Here is a 17,716-nt window from a genome sequence, read left to right on the forward strand (position 1 = left end):
TTGATGACAACTCCGCCTTCAATACTATAATTCCAAACAAATTCATCATCAAACTCCAGACCCTGGGAGTCAATGCCTCCTTCTGCAGCTGGATCTTTGACTTCCTGAACAACACACTGCAATCAGTAAGGATAGGCAGCAGCACCTCTGCCACAATTATTCTAAGCAGTGGTGCTCCACAAGGTTGTGTCTTCAGCCCCTAATCTGCTCCCTGTATACTCATGACTGTTTGACCATATTCTTCTCTAACTCCATCGAACAAAGTCGTGGGCCATATCTCAAAGTGCAATGAATACAGGAAGGAGATGGAGAGCTTAGTGGCAGCGTCATTGCAACAACCTTTCCCTCAATGTCACCAAAACAAAAGAGCTGGTTGTTGACATCAGGAAAGGGGGTAGGGGGATGCACTTGCTCCTGTCTACATCAATGGCGCTGAGGTTGAGAGCTTCAGATTCCGAGGAGTGAACATCACCAATAAACTGTCCTGGTCCGAGCACGTTGATGTCACAGCCAAGCAAGCACATTAATACCTCTACTTCCTCAGGAGGGTAAAGAAATTCGACATGCCCCTGTCGACCTTTGGCAATTTTTATTGATGTACTATAGAAAGCATCATGTCTATTTGGATCCATCATGGCTTGGTATGACAACTGTTCTGCCCATGACTGCAGGAAACTGCAGAAATGTGAGGATGCAGCTCAGAACATTTTGAAAACCAGCCTCCCTTCTATGGACTTTGCTCATGCATCTCGCTGCCTCAGTAAAGCATCAAGGTCCCACCCACCCCAGACATTCTCCCTTCTCACTACTCTCATCGGGCAGAAGATACAAAAGCCTGAAAGTATGTACCACTGGGCTCAAGGACAGCTTCTAACAGGCCTCTTGTACGATAAGACCGATTCTTGACCTCATTATGATCTTGCACTTTGTTTACCTGCACTGCCCTTCTCTGTAGGTTTTACACTTTATTCTGCATTGCAGAGTAACACACAAAAAGTGCTGGAGCAACTCAGCAGGTCAAACAGCAACTTTGGAGAAGAATAAAAGAGCCAACGTTTCAGGCCAAGACCGATCATCAGCCTAAGGAAGGGTCTCGGCCCGAGGTATTGGCTCTTTATTCCTCTCCACAGAAGCCGCCTGATCTGCTGAGTTCCTCTAGCATTTTGTGTGTTTTACTCTGGATTCCCAGCATCTGAATAATCTCTTGTGTTTATTATTCTGTATCGCTATTGGTTTACCTTGTTCCTCTTCAGCGCATTGTTTAATGATTTGATCTGTATGAACAGTATGCAAGACAAACTTATATTTATTTATTTACTTTGCAATACAGTGCGGAACAGGACCTTCTGCCCCAACAAGCTGCACGTTCCAGCAACCCAGCTGTTACACTAGCATAATCACAGGAGAATTTATAATGACTAATTAACCAATTAGCTGGTATATCTTTAGATTGTGTGAGCAAACCCATGCGCTTAAGGGAAGAACGTACAAACTTACAGAGAACGCTGCAACTGAACTTCAAACTGTGACATCCCACGTTGTAACAGGGTTGAGCTAACCACTATGCTACCATGACACCCATCATTGTATGTTGGTACATGTGACAATGATAAGCTAATACCACTATCAAAAATAAAACTGCAAATGCTGGAACTCTGCACTGGCTCAGGCAGAGTGAATGTTTTAAGTGTGTGAACGGAAGTTCATTAAAGTAGATCAGCTGATTCTTACTGAGTGATGTAGCAGGCTACAATAGCTTGAACATCAAAACCTGCCCCTGATTCTTGTGTAACCTGAACTTTTGCTTTTGTCATATTCTCCACAGTTGCTCCTGACTTACAAGATTCACAGAAAACCAATTTAAACCCTTGACATATATGCTTGCAAATCCAGGGCTTTGAATGCTTGGTGATGGGGATACAGTAAGTGCTTTGTGTGTCCAATGAAAGGAAGCTGGTCCCTTTGTTTGGCTCCAGACATACTTAATTCACGAATGCCCAATCACAGGACGAAGTCGACCTTTCACACATCCAATGGCGAATGGGGCGAGACCTATTTCGGCCAATGGAAAAAGTGACAGGTGCACCGCTCTATCGAATGAAAATCAGGGGCCTCTCTTCCAATGAGGAGTGGGGCCCTGTCACGGCGTTGACCAATGGAAGGTGGGTCCTCTTGTTGACGCTACCTTGCCGCGATAAGATGGCGGAGCAGCGCGCTGTGCGAAAACGGAGTGGGGACAGCGAGTCCGACCGACGAGGTGAGACGAACGGGGTCCTCGGACGTACGAACCGCCTTCATATCTCTGTGAAAACAAAGGATGGAAAAGGCGGTCGGCGGTTTCTTTCCCGCCGGGTGTGAAGTGCGAGCGAGAACGCGCGCTGGAGCCGTTGCCGGCTGGAGCAGCGCGCGCCCCCCATATGTATATATATATATATATATATACTACGTGAAAATAACCAGTACAAAACATTATTAAAGGTGTATGGCGAGCGGTTGTGCTATGCACCTGTGCATGCAATGCAGCAGAAGAGGCAGCCCGGTGCACTCATGCATGTGCACGGAGTGAAGCGCAGATGGCGACAGCAGCAGCGCTCTTCTCCTGGTATCTTTTTAAAGCCGGTCGGCGTGATTTGTAGGTTAATAACGTTGTGCAGCTTGTGGGATGAGGAAGAGAGGGGATGCACAAAGTTTTTTTTTCTTGTACGCATTTCAATGTTGTTTGTCAGCTCCCAGAGTGGCAGCTGCGGAGGGCGATGGGGGAAGCACCAAGTGCTTGGATCAAGCTCAATGTCTTCCCCATCGCCTCGCTCCATTATTAATAAAAAAAAGGCAGTGACGCTCATGAAGGAATTTGGTGCTGATGCACCGCATTTATTATTCGTGATTAGTGTAGGCAGACTCGGCGGGGGTGTCAGGACACCCGAATTCACTCATGCTTCCATCTTTCTTTGCTCTCACCAGTAAGGGGATACTGTAATTCACAATCCTAACCGTTGCAAAGTCATTAACGTTTAATTCTGGTGCTTCGTGTATATAGGAAAGCAGCCGTCGGGCATCAGTGAAGCAGGTTTTGGCTGGATGAGCAACCTTCTCCCCCTCTTCTCTCCCCCCCCCCCATCTTTCACTTTCTCTTCAATTTATTCTGCTTTCTCTTATTCTTCAGGTGGTCCAGATGCATTCTGTTTTTCTCTTTATTCACCTTGGGGTCTCTCCTGTACCACGCCTCCTCCATCTGTCTCTGTTTTCACACTTACATCAACGTATCATGACAGATACTCGAGATAATTTCCTTTCCTTTTTTGATACTATTGGCTAAAACCAGTGTAGTCAGATGAGTTGACAGCCAGGCCTTGTCATGTTGTCTCTTACTTCTCTTTCACAACCCTAAATGAACGTGTTTTACCTACTCCCTAATTCATTTGCTGATTAAATACATGTGAAACCACATTCTCATAAGAAAGTCGGTAGGAGCTACAGGAGGCATTAGTTAAATTGTGGATCTTTTAACAACAGTGTTATCTGACACTAGTCCTGTGACCCTTGATTGCCTTAATATCTTGATTCAATCAGTCTTTTTCTTCAATGTAATCAGCAGTGATTCTCTATGACAGAGGGTGGAGAATTTCCAAAGATTCACTGTCTTTGGCTGCAGAAATAAATTCTGACCTGAATGCTGTCTCCTTATTTTGTGATTTTAACCTTTGGTTTGGGGTCTGCTAGCAAGGAGAATCATTATCCCTGCAACTACCATATCAACCCTTCTCCATAAGAATGGATCTCCTCGTTCTGCTGAATTCTGTATAGTGCAGGCAGTCTGGTGAATCTTGTCTCAGGATAGCTTCCATTCCAGGATTCAATCTGGTACTCCTCCATTGCATATTGTCCTTCAGCAGGGTAACTGGACCAGCACAGAGTTGTTTCAGCAGGGCTGATATAATTGTACAGAAATGTATCTACTCTCATTTGAATCACCTTGCAGTAAAAGTCAGCATTTTATTTTCCTTCCTAAATGTGTGTTGTTTCTGCATTTTATCCATGAAAAAGGACAGTCAAGTTCCTTTTATTATTTGTGCTTTTCGATCTCTTTACTTAAAAAAAATAGTTTTTCTGTTTTTCTAGTGGAGTTGGCGACTTCCTATTTTTTCCACTTTGTATTCTGTATATCATTTGTACTATTGCACAGACGTGACCTGCAATGTTTGGCATAGTGATTGAGCAATTTTAAGTTATCTTCACCCTAATCTGTAGATTCTCAGAGGATTTTCTATTCTCTCAATATCCCTGATCTATCGATCTTCATTAAAACATGGGTTGCTAGTTTTGTGCTTATTTCTGTGTTATTTTTACCATCTTGTATGCAGAGATCTGTTATGAAGCATATAAACTGATGTTTATCATGTAAAATCTTGGTGTGCTGCTTTGCTCCATGTAGAAGTAGTTTTTAAGATGCGATTGAGTCCCCTGAGATGTTGACTAAATACAGTGTATTACATTTGAATTTTACTTTGAACCTTAGCTAGTAGATAGTTATTCAGATTGCTTAGGGGGTGTTCATTCTGATAAGTGTACCAGATGTTGAAGCAGAAATAACTCTGTTGGAACAGTGACTGATAGCGAGAGTCATAGTAGTTTAGGGAGAGTAAGAGGTGTGAAAGACAATTTGGGAGGTGTTTGATATTTCCTTGCAGTTTTTTTAGTGTGCAGATGAATGCTTACCCCTTGGTTTTGCTGGAAACAGGGGAATTGTGGAATTGATAAATCTGTGTAATAGCTCGTGCCTTAAGTTCTAGTTTCTCAATTAGTGGAATAAAATATGTTCATGGACTTAGTAGAGAAATGTGATTATTTTGTTGCATTTCATAGAAGAAACAGCTGCAAAATTAATTTGCATGCCGTTGTGAATCAAGGTGAGTATGTCATGCTGTAAATGCTTTAGTTTGATTCCTTGGTTTAATCATATTTGGAATGCACCTCGGATAGAGCAGCACATCTTTGGCATTGCATCAAATTATTTGTCTAGGTTTTACTGTTTATGGGCTTGAATCCATAACCTGACATTTGAGTGTTTTAAAAAGAACCCTGTGAAAGCTGGTTAGTCAATGATGGAGTGTTATGGAGGATTGAGAAATTTGCAAACTAACCGTGGCATCAAAATGACACATCACAAAGTGAACGATGATTATATCAGGTATTTTAACTTGAATAAATTAAAAAGACCTGTCAAATGGAAAAATAAAGAACCTAAACAATTTAGTTGGAGCTGAGATTCATGAAGTATTTAGTTGGCTTGAACTGGCCCAAACCAGTTTGAACCTTCATTCTGGAGTTATGACATAATGGAAGCTATAATTATGGATTAACTAAAATAAAGAACGAGTCTTCTAGAACCTGTACACAATTTAATGGGAGATTTTGATTCTGTCCAATTGAAACAACTTAGGGGATGAAATATGTTCATGTTGCACATGTGTTGTAGCTAGTTCAGGATAGGTTGTTTTTGTCTCTTAACCTTTTGGTTAGTCGTATATTCAAGGAGCTGTCACTCAACACCTAAACTGAAGGAGTACATTTTGGGTATAAGCACAAGTACAGTGGATTCTGGTTAATTGGGACCAGTACATTTTGACCCAAGTATGCAGCTGATCCAAGTAGCTGAAGTTTCATGGAAAGAGTTAAAAAGGTATATTAAAAAAACATAAAGTACCGTTTAACTGAGGTGAAATATTTTCATAATAAATGTACTTTGAAGAAAGACTTGGCTTGTTTATTACTTCTAATACAAAAGGCAAAAAGTGGAACATAAAAATAAAACTTTTATCACTGGGGAACTGGGGAAAAAAAACATCAGATGCTGTTCCTTACAAAACAAATGTAAAAAGACTAAAATATATAACCAATATCTGCATTATAAGGGCCTAGGACAGCTGATAATTTTTGATTTAAGCATTGAATTTAGTGATTCAGTGGAGTGCTCAATATTTACTTTGAAGCAGTGACTTTCTCTGCTCATTTCCAAGACTTGGAAAACATTCAGCCTTGGGTTGGTAATTGTCAAGTAACATTTTATCGACATTAATACAAATGACCATCGACAGCTATAAAAGGTCTAACCATCTCCCCTGAACATTAACAACACAGCTATTGAAAAATTCAACACCAGCAACAGCCTGTAGGATCATCAATAACCGAAGAACCTGAAATAACAGCTTAGAATCTGGGCAACTGGCACCAAGTGACTCACTTCCTGATTCCCCAAATTAGTGTTTTTTTTTACCACCGACAGGATAAAATTGCTGAGTGTAGTGGAGCACTTATCCCACATTGGATCAATATAGCTCCAAAGCTACTCAGGTCAAATGAATCCCAGGCAAAGCACCTCACTGTTCAATAAATTCTCCAGTCTAAACATCACTTTTGTCACAAGCATAATGGTCACAGTGTGCACATCTACTATTTCACTGTAGCATCTCACCAAGTGCTTGCCAGTTGGACATCACAAACTTACAAAATTCCATGACCAAGAATAACAATGATAAAAGATGGTCTGTGAATGTTGTGACCTGCATGTAGCTCTCCACATTAACCTAGAAAGGTCTTGCTATACCATTAATACATCTAAATACTGAAATAGTCCATCTAACTGCTCTATGAAAGGAGATTCCATTGAAAATAAGGGGGGGGGGGTGGATCCATTGAACATTGAAAGGCCTAGATAGATGGATGTGGAGAGGAGTTTCCAATAGTGGGGGGAGTCTGGAACCATAGAGCACACCCTTTAGAACTGAGATGAGGAAGAATTTCTATAGCAGGGGATGGTGAATCTGTGGAATTAATTGCCATGAATGGTAGTGGAGGCCAAGTCATCGGGTATATTTAAAGTGGAAACTGGTAAGTTCTTGATCAGTAAAGCATCAAAACGTAAGGGGATATGGCATGAGAATGGGGTTGAGAGGGATAATGTGAGGATTGATGGAATGGCAGAGCCGATTTGATGGGCTAAATGGCCTAATTCTGCTCCTAATGCCTTTCAACCTGCAAACTGCTGGAGTTAGCATGGTTTGCTTAGTCTAAGGCTACCTATGATGGCTTTACTAGAGATATAAATTTAAGAGCCTGAAGTTATGCATGAACCAATCCTTGTTAGTCCATTTCATGAGTACTGCTTACAGTTCTGGTAAGTACATTACAAGTAAGATATGGTGTACCATAAAGAGTGCAAAGAGATTCACAAAGATGGCATCAGGGCTGGAAAACTGAAACTATGAGCAAGGATATTGAAGGAGACTGTTAAGATGGGTGTATAAAATTATAAAAGGCCAAGGTAAATTGAAAGTGTTTAAGTCCCGGCTGGTGGCGTAGTGGCATCAGTGTCGGACTTCGGGACGAAAGGTCCCGAGTTCGAATCCCAGTTGACTCCCCTGCACGCTTTCTATCCATGCTGGGTTACGAGCTGGTGATCTCTTTGGAAACTCACCTGGCAGAAAGCAATGGCAAACCACTGCTGTAACTTGTCTCGTACGTGGTTCCCCACTACGTCAGAGAGGCATGGAGGGAAATCATCCACTAACAGGAGAAACTCCGGATGCCACGTACCTTGCCTTTATCTCCTTAAATAAAGGGATTTGAAAGATACCTGTAGAGGTAAAGAAAATGTTTTCACTGTGATTGCAACCAAGGACCCAAAATCAGTTGAAAGGATAGTCATGGCAGAATCCTTCCCAGAACTTTGATATACGATTGAGGAGCAGATATCTGCAGGGCTATGAACCATTTACTAGTCGGTGGGATTAAGCCAAGAAACCCTTTTTTCAGCTTTCAAATAGTCTCCTGTTCTTATATTTTGAGAAAAGGAATCAGAATCAGGTTTATTATCACTGGCACCTGACATGAAATTTCTTAACAGTAGCAGCAGTTCAATGCTATACATAATATAGAAGAGAGAAAAAAAATAATCAATTGCAGTATACCTATGTTGAATAGATTTAAAACATGCAAAAAACAGAAATATTACATATTAAACAAAGTGAGGTAGTGTCAAAGGGTTCAATGTCCATATGGCAGAGGGGAAGAAGCTGTTCCTGAATCGCTGAGTGTGTGCCTTCAGACTTCTGTACCTCCTACCTGATGGTACCAGTGAGAAAAGGGCATGTCCTGGGTGCTGGAGGTCCTTAATAATGGACGCTGCCTTTCCGAGACACCGCTCCCTGAAGTTGTCCTGCGTACTTTGTAGGCTAGTACCCAAGAAGTATATATGGTTTCCACTTGAAGTACTGTGCTTAGTTCTGGTCGCCTCACTGTAGGAAGGATGTAGAAAGCATAGAAAGGGTGCAGAGGAGATTTACAAAGATGTTGCCTGAATTGGGGAGCATGCCTTATGAAAATAGGTTGAGTGAACTCCTTGGACTGACGGAGGATGACAGGTGACCTGATAGAGGTGTACAAGATAATGAGAGGCTTTGATCGTGTGGATAGTCAGAGGCTTTTTCCCAGGACTGAAATGGCGAGCACGAGAGGGCATAGTTTTAAGGTGCTTGGAAGTAGGTACAGAGAAGATGTCAGGGGTAAGTCTTTTATGCAGAGAGTGGTGAGTGCATGGAATGGGCTGGCAGTGGAGGTGGAAACGATAGGGTCTTTTAAGAGACTCCTGGATGGATACATGGAGCTTAGAAAAATAAGAGGGTTATCGGTAAGCCTAGGTAGTTCTAAGGTAGGGATATGTTTGACACAGCTTTGTGTGCTGAAGGGCCTGTATTGTGCTGTAGGTTTTCTATGTTTCTACTTTGTAGGCTCGTACCCAAGATGGATTTACAACCACCTACAGCTTCTTTCGGTCCTGTGCAGTAGCTCCCCCACCCAACCCCCATACCAGACAGTGATGCAGCCTGTCAGAATGCTCTCCACGGTGCTTCTATCCTCAGAGATCTTGACACCCAGGAACTTGAAATTGCTCACTCTGATCCCTCTATGAGGATTGGTATGTGTTCCTTTGTCTTACCCTTCCTGAAGTCCACAATCAGCTATTTCATCTTACTGAAGTTGAGTGCCAGGTTGTTGCTGTGGCACTACTCTACTAGTTGGCATATCTCACTCCTGTATGCCCTCTCATCACTACCTGATATTCTATCAACAATAAGTGTATCATCAGCAAATCTATAGATGTGTTTGAGCTATGCCTAGCAACACAGTCATGTGTATATAGAGAGTAGAGCAGCGGGCTATGCACAAACCCCTGAGGTGTGCCAGTGTTGATTGTCAGTGAGGAGGGTGTGTTGTCACCAATCCACACAGATTGCAGTCTTCCGGTTAGGAAGCCAAGGATCCAACTGCAGTAGGAGGTACAGAGGCCCAGGTTCTGCAGCTTTTTAATCAGAATTGTGGGAATGATGGTATTAAATGCTGAGCTATAGTCAATGAACATCATCCTGACATAGGTGTTCGTGTTGTCCAGGTGGCCTAAAGCCGTGTGGAGAGCCATTGAGATTGCATCTGCTGTTGACCTATTGTGGCATTAGGCAAATTGCAGTGGGTCCAGGTCCTTGCTGAGGCAGGAGTTCAGTCTAGTTATGACCAACCTCTCAAAGCTATTAAGGCAGCTCACATTATTCTTCTTAGGCACTGGTATAATTGTTGGCTTTTTGAAGCAAGTGGGAACTTGCGCCCGTAGCAGTGAGAGGTTGAAAATATCCTTGAATACTCCTGCCAGTTGGTTGGCACAGGTTTTCAGAGCCTTACCATGTACTCCATCTGGACTTTGCGAGGGTTCACTCTCTTTAAAGACAGCCTAACATCGGCCTCTGAGACAGAGATCACAGGGTCATCAGGTGCAGTAGGGACCTTCACAGCTGTAGTTGTCTTCTCCCTTTCAAAGCATGCATAGAAAGTGTTGAGTTCATCTGGTAGTGAAGCATCACTGCCATTCATGCTATTGGGTTTTGCTTTGTAGGAAGTAATGTCTTGCTAACCCTGCCAGAGTTGCCATGCATCCAATGTCGCCTCCAACCTCATTCAAAAATGTCTCTTTGCCCTTGAAATAGCCCTCTGCAAATCATACCTGGTTTACTGGTACAGGCCTGGGTCGCCAGACTGGAATGCCACAGATCTAGCCTTCGGCAGACGACGTACCTCCTGGTTCATCTGGTTCATTTTCTGGTTTGGGAGGCAGTAGGGAAGGTATATATAAGGTAAATTCATTTCAAGGGAACTAGAATTTAAAAACAAGGATGTAATGTTGAGGCTAAACATTGGTCAGAGCACATTTGGAATATTGTAAGCAGTTTTTGGCCCCATATGTAGGACAGGATGTGCTGATATTGAAGAGGGTCCTGAAGTGGTTCAAGAGAATAATCCTGGGAATGAAATGGTGAACATATGAGGAGCATTTGGTAGCTTTGGGCCTGCACTCACTGGAGTTTAAAAGTTTGAGGGAGGTCTGATAGAAACCTATTAGATATTGAAAGGCTGAGATAGAGTGGACATGGAGATGATGCTTTCTATCATGGGTAAGTCTAAAACCAGAGGGCACAGCCTCAGATGTCCCTTTAGAACAAAGATGAGGAATTTCTTTGGCCAAAGGGTAGGGAATCTGTGGAATTCATTGTCACAGATGGTTTTGGAGGTCAAGTTATTGGGTATATTTAAACTAGAGGTTGAGAGGATCCTTGCAGTATTTAGGAAGGGTGCCCAAGGTTACAGGGAGAAGGCAAGGGAATCGGGTTGAGAGGGAAAATGAATTGACCGTGATTGAACAGCGGAGCAATCCTAATTGGCCATATGGCCTAATTCTGCTCCTGTCTTATGGTCGGATAGTTTATATTTCTTTGGGGTACATACTTTCAACAAATAAATAAGTGTACACTCTGCTTTAGACATTACTGGAATCAATGCTTGAATCTTCAGTCTTGCAGTAAATCATTGTGGCACAATATTACAAGACTTAGATGTATGACAATGTTAAGAGGAAACCAGTACTACTTTTTTTTTGTTTCCAAGTGCACTACCAGAAACACAATCTACATAATTACACAGAAAAACACATGAATAATTTATGAATTTAGTGTTTTGTAAAGGAGCAAATGTCACTAATATCCTGCAAACCTGCAAAGGTTAAGCAAAATTACTGTACTCACTTCCCTCACTCAATATCCTAGCATATAGCTAACATACAACTCTTCAAGTATTTGAAAATTGGACTAAAGTTGTCGAGCATCCCAAAAAAATTATTTCAAATGCTGAAAGCGACAGAAAATACATCCTAAGCACCAAAACATTTACACAACTCGTGCAGTTGCTAATAAAACTGAGAACTAATTAGATATTTGTTGAAGATGTAAAAATAGTTTTGAGGAGAGATTATATTTGTTTCACATGCAGTGATACATTTTCCTCAGTTAGATGATTTCAAACAAAAAAACACACCGCAGATAGCTTTGAAAGATACATAAAAGGTGAAATATATTTAATGTTTAATTACTGAGGTTTAAGCTTAAAATAAGTACAGTGGATTCCAGTTATTTGGGCCATTGGTTAATTGGGGTAGCCACTTGTTTGTGGCAGGTCTTATAGAACAAAAACTAATCAAGAAAATAGCCAGAATTACCCTTTGTTTATTTTGGACACTATGCTGTTTAATTGGGGTAGGTGATTATTGCCAAACAGTTTCCAACTAGCATCATGTGAGCTTGTGTGCCCAATTAGACTCTACACTGCACATAGAGCGAACAGTTTTTAAATAGAGTCAGTTGTGTGTAATTGTTTTCAAAAAGCAGTGATTTTTGCCACTGATAGTTGGCAAGAAATAAGCAGCAAGACTATTCCAAACTGTTTTTCTCACTGCGGTTTCAAGCATTCAGGCTTGGAGATGCCAGAAATGGGTAGGAGTTAAAATGAAATTATTTCACTATTTAAAAAAGTTAGGAATTAAAAAGAAATTGAAGATATCGACAATTATCTGGAATGTTACAATGAAAATGAAGATTTGGAGGATGCAATCGTCAAGAGGATTCTATGAAGGCAGTCCATTATCTGCACTAGTTGTCTCTGGGTTGACTGTAAATGAACAAAATCAGCAAAGAAAATGGCAGTGTACAATGGATGAATTCCTCCGTCAATAACTATTACAGATTGATACAGTTTTATGGTACTGTGGTAGTATTGGTAGTGTTCTAATTTGTTCTGTATTTCATTTAAATACATAATTTGTTTCTCAGTTAAACAGTAGTTTCTCTTTCTTTTAAACTTTTTAAAATATTTCCATGAAACTTCGGCTAATTAGATTTGTCAAATGCAGAATAAAGCAGTTGCTAGTAATCTGAAAAAGGGAAGATCTGAATAATCAAATCAGGTAATTTCTGTGGAAAAATAAAATCTATTTAACTGTTAAAAGTAGATAACCTTATATCTGACACATTGGTGGGTTACCTAAAAGCAAATCCAGTATTTAATCTGAAGAGCTGCAACATACTAAAGTGAAGATTGAGGTGCTATTGCTAGAGCATATGCTGGGTTTTGTTGGAGCAGTGTATGAGTCACTTTCTGCAATAGATCACTTAGATTTTCATGTGCTTTTGTTATAAACGGTCAAGCCATTATTTTAGGGATTTAATTACCAGGAGAGTTAATTACCAAGGGCCAGATCAGAGGTGTTCAGGTCTGGCGACCAAAGTAAAAACGAGGTCCAGGAACTACCTCCAGAGAGCCATTTCACATGTAAAGTGGCAATTGCAGATCCAAGTTGAATCACAGAAGGATGCTCAACAGCTGTGACAGGGCTTGAATATTATCACCTCCTACAAAATGAAACCAAGCAGCAGCTGTGACAGTAAGGTTTCGCTCCCAGATGAACTCAATGCCTTTTATGCTCGTTTTGACTGTCAAAACATGGAGGCACCTTGACAAACTCCCGCAGCCACCAAATACCCTGTGATTTCACTCTCTGAGGCTGACGAGAGAGCATCCTTCAGGAGAGTGAACCCACAGAAAGCATCAGGCCCGTTGGTGTACCTGTCGAAGTACTGAAGACCTGTGCTATTCAACTGGCTTGGAAGAGCCAATGAATATGATAGAATTCACTCTGCAGTTTGAGACGGAGATGCTTAAATCTGATGTATCAGTATTGCTGTGGTGCAAAGGGAACTACAGAGGCATAAGGAAGCAGCAGGCCAGAGTTGATTGGAAGAGGACCCTAGCAGGCATGAGGGCAGAACAGCAATAGCTCAAGTTTTTGGGAGAAATTCAGAAGACACAGGACAGATTCATCCCAAAGTAGTTGTATTCTAAAGGGAGGATGACACAATTGTGGCTGACAAGGGAAGTCAAAGACAGCATAAAAGCAGAAGAGAGACCATTCAACCTTGCAAAAAGTAGTGGGCCACGAGAGGATTGGGAAACTTTTAAAAACCAACAGAAGGCAGTGAAGAAAGCAATAAGGAGTTAAAAGATAAAATATGCAGGTAAACCAACTCCTAATATAAAAGAGGATAGTGACAAAGTTTTTAGATACATAAAGAGTTACAGAGATGAGAGTGGATATTGGACCCCTGGAAAATGATGTGGAGGGGTAATTTTGTGGATGAGCTCTATTTTACATCAGTCTTCACTTTGGAAAACACCATCAGTATACCAGAAATTTGAGACTGTCAAGGAGTGTAGTCATTATTACTAAAAGGTAGGTGTTTGGGAAGCTGAAATGTCTGAAAGTAGATAACTAACCTGGATCAGATGGACTACACATCTGGTGTCACCATATGCGACCCTGAGATTCATTTTCTTGTGGGCATTCATGGTAAGTACAAAGAAACACAATAGAATCAATGCGAAGTTACAAACAACCACTATGCAAAAGACAACAAATTGTACAAATACAAAAAGAAAGCAAAATGATAATAGATAAGTAAGTAATATATAATATTGAGAGAAATAATATTGTGAGAAAGTAAAAAGTTTGTTTTTGTTTTAGCTTCTGTGATCATTTCCTTTTGCAGTTGTTTGTTCATGCTGAGTCTGATGGCATGCATTTTGGTGTCCTGTTTCAACCTGGAGCTGAACTTGCAAATACCATATCCTCTCCATCATCAAATTTCTATCTGCAGAGGTGTCTGCTTCAGCTGCCTTCATGACCTCATCACTTTGCACTGTCAGCCTTGGTCACTGATCTTATTATCTTCCAAGGTCTACCTGACAAACTCCATTGTGTCCTCAGCTCTACTCCTTTCTGTGTGTTTTTCTGAACTCCTCTCTGGTAAACTTCCAGCTGATGCTAAGGGCCATCCTGCGATTATTAGGTAGGAGGGATAACTGGGCCGGCATGAGGAGAGCTTCAGTTTTGCATATCTAATGAGTTATCTACGATACCATTTTTTATTTTTGAAGTAAGTTCAGGAACCCAGTTCCTCATTCTGCTATAGGGGGTTGTCTTGATTCCATATGTTTATTATTCCACATGTTTTCCCGAACATGGCCTTGTGGACTCTTCATTGGGCGGTCATTGATGTGATATGTGTTGTATATAATTGCATGTTGTAGAATTAACACTTTTTACAAATTCTGCATTTATGAAATTTATTCTATTTTAAGAATTCTTTTGCTTGGTTAAGGTTTATCAAGGTAAAGAAAATATTGGACCATTTTCATACAATTAAGAACTGTCGAACTCTAAATGAAAACCTCATTTGTTTTAAAGACTGAACCATTTAGAAGATTAATAAATATTTTTGATGTAATTTACATATTGATTCTTTGTATGCGGGAGTTGAAACAATATCAAAAACTTAAAAATGTATGCATTATTTGCTTAGTTTATCTCCTTAAATTTCTCATTTGCTATGATTTCTTCTTTGCCTCATTCTTCTCAATTTGTGTGTTCACTTTGAATAGCATGTGATGCCAAAGCATCATGTTGTTAGTCAATTTGTAACACCAAGATTCCATAAACAGCATTAAGCTAAATGACTGGTTTTCTTTATTAGGTTTGGTATGATTGAGGGATAAATATTCACTAGGATATCTCCTGCTGTTTCGGTATTGCCTTAGAATCTTTTTTAAGTAAATTTAATTACATAGTTCCAAGTATGATTACCTCATTCCCAGCACTGTCATGTCATCCTAGATTACCTGCTCATGGGCATGAACACAACCTTTTATCTCAAAGGTGCAAGTGCTGATATTGAGCCATGACTGACATGTGTCCACTGGTCAGCAGATCAACTCAGAATAAGGCTTATTATCACTGATATTTGTCATGAAATAGAAATGCAAGTGATTCTGCAGATGCTGGAAATCTAGAGTAACATGCACGCAATCTTAGAAGAACTCAGCAGATCAGACAGCGTTTGTGGAGGTGAACAAGCAGTCAATGTTTCAGGTTGAGATCCTTCAACTGGACATGAAATGTATTGTTTTATGTTGCGGTGCAATGAAAGGCATTAAAAATTACTGTAAATAACTTAAAATTAGTGCATTAGGAATAGGAATGGCGATGTAGTGTTTGTGGGGTCATCGAGAATGTTGTACCTAAAATGTTAAGTATCTGTCTTCAAGTTCCTGTACCTACCCAATGGTAGTAATAAGAAGAGGGCATGTCTTGGTGGTGAAGGGCCTTAATGATGGATGCCATCATTTTGAGGCACCACCGTTTGAAGATGTACGTGTTGGTAGGGAGGGTTATGCCCATGATGGAGCAGACTGAGTCTCTAACCTTTTGCAGCCTCTTTCAATCTTGTTTGCCGGAGCCTACATTCCATGTATTCTTTAACAAAATGTTATTCATATACAAATCAGAATCCTCACTATTGATATGTTCAGAGTTTCTCAGCCAGAGTCCAATCAAACCATGTTGCTTAAAACTAAGATAATCAGAGGGAATAGAACAACCTGGATCACTGTTAGTATTTGGGTTTATTGCCATTAAAATCCTTGAAATTAATAAGGAAGTGACATCAAACATAAAATCTAATGGATATTTGGTTCACTAGTTCTGTAAGTAAGTAAAAATTTTCATTGTCCCTGCGTATATGTGTACTTGGGTATATGACAGTCAATTCAACTTTGATTTTGAATTCTATCCTTTCTCCTACAGTGAACTGAAAAAGGAATAAAAACATTAAAGTCAATTACAAAAGGCTAAGTTGTGCAAATTGTTTCAGATTTTAATTTTTTGTGCTGCTCCTGAGCTGAAGAGTATATCAGAAGTCTATACATTGTGTTTCCTTTTTGCTGTCGTTAGGGTAACTGGCTGATAAAATTCTGGTATAGCTGAATCCAGCTCAGATTTTACCTGGAAAGCTTGAAATTAATTTTTTTGAACCTGGATTGCTACCAGAAAAACGAAGGGAAGGGAACTTTTCAAACCTGGTCCACAGGTGATTCTAGTTTTGTATGATGTGATTGATTCTTAATGTCCAAATTGTTAATAAGGTTAAGCAATAAAATATATTGTTCCATCTGGCTGATATGAGGTGCTTGACAAATGGCTAAGTTCAATGGGAAACAGTATTGAGGTTGGGATTTTGCACCATTTGAGTAGGCACTGCATCACTGATATTCCCAAAAGCATACTTCTTCCGTTCATTAGTCAAAGATGAGCTTCGTTAACATCCACTCCATCTTTCTTACTGCCCATGTAACAGTTATTAATTTTAGTTATCTGCATCTTCAGATTGCATTTATATTAGTCGCGATTATTTTTGACATTTTCCTTGATGCAAACCTTTGGAATTTGTTTCAACCATGAGAATATTTTCAAAATTATTTTTTAATTAATGCTTTAAACCAAATTGGGGTGTTCTTGTGGAGAAGCAGCAGCAATTTTTCCTCCAACTGGAAAATATCTATATTCTAATGTATGAAATGGTCTTTTGGCTACTGGAACTTACACTTTTGAGTAGATTGGTAGAATTCATTGTTTAATAACAGTAAATATTTAAAATTAGCACTTTTTTGCTACTATTTGCAATAGCACACTTTTTAGGTGAGAATGAGAGGGATGGGATATATTATGAGTAGCTGTATGGTGGAATGGTCTTTTCAATTTAAGTGCATGATCTGATCGAAATACTTCCACAAATGAAGACCTACATTGTTCCTGGTAAAAGGAAATATTACGGTGGGAAAATTGGAATTGATACCAGACAAATGTCAGTAATGCTTGGAAGTGCTTAACCAGAGGCCAGAAACAAATTAATGACGTAGAGAGGACTTAAGATTTCAAATATGGTCAACATAAAGATTGTAAGTTGGTGACTGTCTGGAGAAACTTGAGTATCTTTTTGGCTAACCAACACAAAGCGATTTGGGGTTGGAGCAGGAGCTGAAGGATGAGGCAGTGAAAGTGGCCTTTGTGCAAACCTTAAATTACATGGGATACATGGAGCTGTAGCTATGAACTTGTGTTATGGTTATTTGGGGTAACCTGTGGAAGTACCTTTGTAACTCACCAGCTCTGGTTTATGTTGCATAATTGAAAAGGCAGGATTAAAATTGCAGTTTAGATAATCATCCCCTGAACAGCATTGCTAGCTAGTCCCAAGAATGGCAGCCAATGACATGTTTGACACAGGTTGCAGAAAAAGAGAAATAGTAGGGTAGTCTTAACTATTTGCAGCATGTAATCTGTTGAAGCTAGCCAAAATTTTGCAGTAATAGTGGTCCTGAAGCTGAGAGTATTTACTGTTGGAACATTGTGAAACTGAGGACAACCATGACATTTCCATGCATGCATAAT

General features: G+C 40.2%; 1 protein-coding gene across 3 annotated transcripts in view; it reads left to right on the forward strand.

Moving 5' to 3' along the window:
- The first annotated feature begins 2,144 nt into the window (after window positions 1-2,144).
- LOC134348399 (double-stranded RNA-specific editase 1-like) overlaps window positions 2,145-17,716 on the forward strand; it is a 336,189-nt gene continuing 320,617 nt past the window's right edge. For all 3 annotated transcript variants that reach the window (XM_063051701.1, XM_063051702.1, XM_063051703.1), the window contains exon 1: window positions 2,145-2,257. In XM_063051701.1, the coding sequence (XP_062907771.1) occupies window positions 2,200-2,257 (58 nt within the window). In that variant the 5' untranslated portion in view covers window positions 2,145-2,199. The remainder of the gene's footprint in view (window positions 2,258-17,716) is intronic.

Source organism: Mobula hypostoma, chromosome 6 (assembly GCF_963921235.1).
Source record: "Mobula hypostoma chromosome 6, sMobHyp1.1, whole genome shotgun sequence".
Lineage (NCBI taxonomy): Eukaryota > Metazoa > Chordata > Chondrichthyes > Myliobatiformes > Myliobatidae > Mobula > Mobula hypostoma.